The sequence below is a fragment of the Anastrepha ludens genome, chromosome 2 (genome assembly GCF_028408465.1).
Source record: "Anastrepha ludens isolate Willacy chromosome 2, idAnaLude1.1, whole genome shotgun sequence".
In the NCBI taxonomy this organism is placed as follows: Eukaryota; Metazoa; Arthropoda; class Insecta; order Diptera; family Tephritidae; genus Anastrepha; species Anastrepha ludens.
The window spans coordinates 106,196,826-106,203,206 of record NC_071498.1 but is presented as its reverse complement, the minus strand read 5'-3'; the positions used below and the strand labels follow the sequence as shown (position 1 = coordinate 106,203,206).

Sequence of the window (6,381 nt, the reverse complement as noted above, 5' to 3'; positions counted from 1 at the left end):
GAAATCTTTCAACTTTTGTGAGCGTGACTTCCTATTTGTGTTTATATTTTTAGTCAAATGAAACATTAACTGCATTAATTTGTGTGGTGGTGGAGTAGGGTCTTATTTTTTTTGTTAAACTGTATATAGTATATAGTAAATATTGAATACAAAATCTTCTTGCATTGCTTAACGCTATTATATAAATATCATATTTATGTATATTATCGCGTTAATATAGAAAGGCCCCCGACTCATATTTTTAAGAAATTCAGTTTCGAGGTACTTGTAACCTCTTAATAAATACACCTTTACTGAAAAAAAGTTATTGCATTAGTATTAAAAACAAAAAAAATTAAAAAAAACAATCTAGTTGCATTTGCATTCTGTTTTTTTCTTGCTGCAAAAAAGTAATCAAAATTTGAGTTAAGTCCTTTCTATATTAAGGTAACGATATGTAGCTATGTATGTGTGCATGTCAAATCCAATCGATGCGTGATGTGATGTTGATGGTAAATGCTGATTTTGGTGACTTGTGTCTAATATTCAGTGATTTCTTGCCATTTAGTGCAAAAGTGTGTATGTGTATGTGTGTATGTGAGTACACAAATGCTAGTGCGTGCTTTTAATATCTTATCGGATCTTAAGCATTTCAAGTTATGTAACTAATTTCTATAAGCGTAATGGGCAATAAATTATCGAGTATTAATAGAATTTTTGATATACATAAATATATGCATTTGTATGTAATACGAGGAGTTCCGATTAAAAAAGGGCACATTTTCAAGCTTACACATTAACAACGTAGGTAGTACATACATATGTATGTATGTAGTTGACATGAATTACATATATGGAAGCGCATCAACGCATGTATTAGTCGTAACCAAAATAGGTGTTTAATACAAATATTATTAATTTTCAGTATATATGTATATATACAATGTATGTATATAAGTAAATACCGTAACCACATAGATTTAGCAAAGTAGTAAAAAGTTCATTAAACTATTTAGATATATATAGATATGTATGTATGTATATTACGAGTTTCAATTAAGGCATTATTTTCACATATAAATATTCGTGCTTAGCGCTAAGGGTTAGACATGAAATCTATATTTGGCATAATTATGTTATAATAATTTGTATGTAAATCGGTTTACTTTTGATGATTTCATACGACAGGTTAATTAGTGAGCACAGCATGTGGAGAAAAAATTGACGCCCTTTCGCTACAAATTTCCACTAGGGTGTGTGCGTGTGTGTCTGCGTAAGCCGCACATCCCGATCAAGCAACGAGGAGTCAGTCCAACGGCGTACGAATCCAGTTAGAGAAATCAGAGATCCAACAAATCGATTGATGCGCTTCGTTTCGCCAAAGCAGACGACGACGACGACGCCGACGACATCAAGATAAAGAGAAGTTCTCATGGCAGAACAAATTGCGGAATTTGAGAAAATTCTAATAGTAGTAGTGGTGGTGGTAGTAGTAGTAGTGAGACGCTGTTAAGTGTGCAGTGGAAGTGACCAAGGGTTTAGTAAGTTTTCTAAATATGTATTATCGGTATGGATGCCTACTTGCTAATCAAATACATAGATTTAGAAAATGGTTACAATGTTAATGTTTATGAGTAAAAGGTATAAGCTAGTTTAGTTACTAGAAACTAATAATTATTAATGTGACAATTAGTTATTAGTAATCAATGACTGTTGTTGCTATTTTTTAATGTTTTTTACGTTTTTCTGTTTTTTGTTTTTTCTTTTCTTTTTTCTTCGATTTTTTTTTTTTTTGTTTTTTTTTTTTTTTTGTTTTTTGTTGTTAAACATTTAAAAATTATTAACGTTTTTAGTAAAAATTTTAATGCAAATGTTTTATTAATGGTTCATTTTACGAATCTCTTGAATTTTTGTTTCGAGTGAAAAACTTTTTTGTTTTGTTTTGCAATTCAACTAAATTATTGATTTTTATTTGTTTGCTTTATGCATTTGAAAACTGTGTACAAAATTTGCGATAAAAATATATAATTTATAAATTTATAGACTTATTTCACATTGAAAACTATTTTTACATTTCATAAAAACGCTTAAAGAAAATAAAACATGTAAATCTTAAAAGAGAGTAAGAGCTAATAAATAAACTGTGTATTCTCTTTATTAACGATTGGTTTTTGTTCTTGTGGCAAAAACGTATTTTTTTAGAAACGCTTCCGTTTGTGCTTTAAATGATTTGCTTTTGCAAATTTTTTTTTTTTTTTTTTAATTTTTCTTTTCACAAATATACTGCATAGATTTCATATGCCTCAATGTTTTTCTATTGTCGGTAATTTAAATTGCAATACTTTTCATCAACTACAAATACAAAATTGCTTACAGCTAAAAAAAAAAAAGATTTGCTCGTACCACATACTAGGATGCTATAAAAAAACGTGTAAAAAAATATATAATTGAAAACAAATTTTAGGTACAAACTAGAGAATGGGCCATGTCTTCGGCTAATGTTGGGCCATAATAATGTGTGTTTATTTATTATCAAAACTAGACGGCCCTAAATAATTTCAATATATAATATGTACATGCCCTTGTATGTGTATGTATATCATATAATATATTTTCCCCCTAACTGCATCTCTTACCGTAAGTTTAAATATATGTATGGCGAAAATCTCTCGACGCGTCACAAAGGCACAAGTCAACATACAAACAATTTAACCATTTTTACAATTTGTATTTAAATCGTATGTTTTTTCTTTTTTATTTATCATAATAACTATCCACTGAATTTATGAAAAAATAGTATGTAGATATATATGTATGTACGTACAACAAAAACACAACTTTGAAGAAATATGTGCGCAGCAACAACTTTTTAATTATTAAAAAATTGTATTTCATAAAAAAAATATGCAAGAGGGTTGCGGGCGGAGGCAATGGGAGACTAAAATTGAAAGCTGAAAAGCTTTTTTACGAATGTGGAAACGAAAATGCGAGTCAAATATTTTTTAGAATTACTTGGCGACGGAAAAAAATACTCTGAATCTATGTATCTAAAGGAGAATCTTTCGAAAAACATGTTAACGAAACATTTCTTTGCTGAAATTAAAACAAAATTTAATTGCAAATAATATTAGGTATACACTTTTTTTTACAGAACAAACTCTGAGAAAACTAGGAATTTAAGGAAATTTAATTCCTTAAAAGGTTATTAAAAAATTTATTAATTCTAACACTTTTATAAAACTAAACATTTAATACAAATTTAATTACGAGTGAGATATTTTCACAATAAAAAAACTTTAACTGTTGAGAAGACTAAGCCTTTAATGACATTTAATTTCGACTAAGACTATTTATGAATTCACCCAAAAAAAAAGAAAGAGAAAAATTACAAAATTAAAGAAGAGGAATAAACATTTAGTGAATTTTAATTTCGAGTAAACAAAACAAGAACAAACAAAAAATTTCGAGTAAGATTATTTAAAAAAGGGAAACAAAAAACAATTAACAAAAACAATAAAAAACAAACGAAAAAAAAACACAAATAAAACCAATAGAAATCAAAAAGTAACAAAAGAAACTCTTTGAGAAACCAAGGCATTTAATGAAGCTTGGAACTGAACTTCCAGTAATGGAAATTTTATTTCGAGTGAGATTATTTGGAAAATGAAAAAATATACAAAGGAACTATTGGAAAAACCAAAACATTGTGGAAGCTTAATTTCCAGCAAGATAATTAAATCAACAAAAATAAAAAAAATAGAAGGAAACAAAACAATAACGAATTAAATTGTTTGAGAAACCAAGGCATTTAATGAAACTTTATTTCCAGTAAGATTATAAAAAAAAAAAAAAAAAAAAAAATGAAAGTTAAAAAAAAACATTAATAAATAAATAAATAAAAAAATAAATAAAAAATAAAAATAATAAAACTCTTGGAGAACCTAAGCATTTATTAAAACTGAATTTGCATTAAGATTATTAAAAACAAGAAACAAAAAGCAACTGAAAAAAACAATAAGTAAATAATACAAATAAAACTCTTGGAGAAGCCTAAAAACTCAATGAAGAAAATTAACAAATCAAGCTCTTGTAAGAAAACTAAGCATTGAATAAGATTTAATTTTGAATAAGAATTTTCCAAAAATTCAACAGACGAAATTATTCACATTATTCCCCAATATTAAAAAAAAACTAAGCTCAGAATCAATGACTTTATTCAATGCTGTACTGCATTTCTATTTCAAAACCTTTACTTGGAAGCTAAATTACCAATGGGACCAAACTTACCAATTCGCATAAATTGGATTGTTGTTTTTTTTTTTTTTTTTTTTTAATTTGTTTTTTTTTTTTTTTGTTTTTTATCTGTTTTTTTTTTTTTTTTTGTTTTTTGTTTTTGTTTTGTTGCCCTCTCCTCATCTCGTCATTAAGAAATTAGATATTTCGACTTTACTTAAAATAAGAAAACCAGACGAAAATTAATAAGAAACTGAATCGTTTTGCTTTTCACATTACTTGCATACAGAGCAGGCCTGATTATTAGAATTCATTTTTAATCAATTAAAAGAGTATATTGCAATAATTTATTAAACCATTTACTTTATCTGTTTTACTACTTATCACATGTTTTAAACTCAGTTTATGCCAAATGACTTTTAATTTTATATTCACGCAAACACTAGTTACCCGCATGATCGTGCATGCAATGAAAATTGTAGTCGCGTTTGAATCATCTTTGCTTCCGTAATTTTTGGTTTTTTCACCGCTTTCTTTTCTCTTTCAATCCCTATAGCTTTCCCATTACCCCTAACGCCCACGCATTGAAAAACGAGAATTTTGAATGTGTACTGTTTGGTTTGAGAGAAGAAACAAACAAAAGAAATGGGAGGAAAATCGTAGAACACAAACTAACCTGGTTGAGCTGTAAAGCTGGGAGAATCATTCATTTTGAGTTAATCGCTATAATTCTTTCATTTCACACAGCTTTTGCGCTTTTTGCGGAAGTCAGAGGCGTACGTTTGATTTTTTTCTTTTTCTTTTTTTTTTCTTTTTTGTGGAGTGAGTGTGTGTTTTCTTTTTCAGCCCAGTTACTTATTAAGTAGTTCATGGCTATACGCAGTCGAATCTGGTCACAGCTTCGCGCAGGCAAATTAGCAAAATTTTAATATTTTCTATTCTTATTATTAATCAAATTTTTAATTTTTGTTCTTTTTTTTTTGCAAACAAATATATCATTGGAAAATGCAACTATTTAATTTTTTTAGCTTATGTATAAAATTTCCTCGGTTTTTTGTTTTTTTGCTTTACTTATTTTAATAGAAAGTAAATTTACACATTATGTAAATTTTTGCATGAAATTTACTCTACAACTTTTAACTTAAAACACAATATTTAAGTGTATAAAACGAGATTACTTTAGTTTCTTATACGAGTATGCAAAGAAAAAATTAAACGAAAGAGATTAATGGAGCCATATACATGCATACATATACAAATAGTGATAAGTTGTATGTATGTATGTATGTATGTATGCATAGCAAAGTTGATAAACAATATTTAACTTTAACTATAACATTGTAACTGTTGTTGTAATTTCACTCATTAACTTTAGCTTTTTGATTTAAGTTTATGCTTCTTTTCGTCATAATCAATGCGATTCTGGCATTTATTGTATCTCAATGAAACCTGGCTTAGCTGTGACACCGACCGCGGCGGCAGCCCTCTGATATGGATGATCTCTGTTAGCCAAACGTCTCTGCTGTTTAATTGCGCCTACTAAAATACATTCGATATACACATAATAAGATTATTAAGTAAGGACATAGATTTTGTTGTTTTATATCAATTTATAATATGTTTTATAGTAATAGTATTCATAAATATATATATATGTACATATGCATGTAGATACTTTATATTCATAGAAAATAATTTCTTGTTATCGTAAAAAATATACATACAATTATTTGTGCGCTACGTAAATATTTATAATATAACAAGACAAATTCTGCTGAAAAAAATTGCTTTGCAGATATGGAAACAATGTAAACTTCTACAAATTGTTTTTCTATATAAAACTACGTATTGAAATTAAGAAGCAAAAAGCTGCAAATTACCTTGGAAAAACTACATTTCTAAATTAGCATTTTAGCTGCGCTCTTCTTCCTCATTCTTTGTTGTTGGTTCTATGGCTTTCAAATATGATAATAACAAAAAAAATCTCACTGGATGTACCTGCACTCCTATCTCACTGAGGTATCTCACTACTTTAGCTTTTACTAATTGTATATATAGGCCAAAAAGGTATTCATGATTATTAACTCGCAGACGATTAAAAAAAAAGATAATAATTTTCATTTAAGGCAGCCTAAGCAGCCGTACAAAAATTTAAATATTTGTTCAAAG

At 27.8% G+C, this 6,381-nt stretch overlaps 1 protein-coding gene across 1 annotated transcript in view; it reads right to left on the bottom strand.

Moving 5' to 3' along the window:
- Nucleotides 1-3,942: 3,942 nt before the first annotated feature.
- The window catches only part of LOC128871700 (protein held out wings-like), an 89,280-nt gene continuing 86,841 nt past the window's right edge, over nucleotides 3,943-6,381 (bottom strand). Inside the window, exon 7 of the mRNA XM_054113674.1 lies at nucleotides 3,943-5,751. Coding sequence (XP_053969649.1) covers nucleotides 5,642-5,751 — 110 coding nt within the window. The 3' untranslated portion in view covers nucleotides 3,943-5,641. The remainder of the gene's footprint in view (nucleotides 5,752-6,381) is intronic.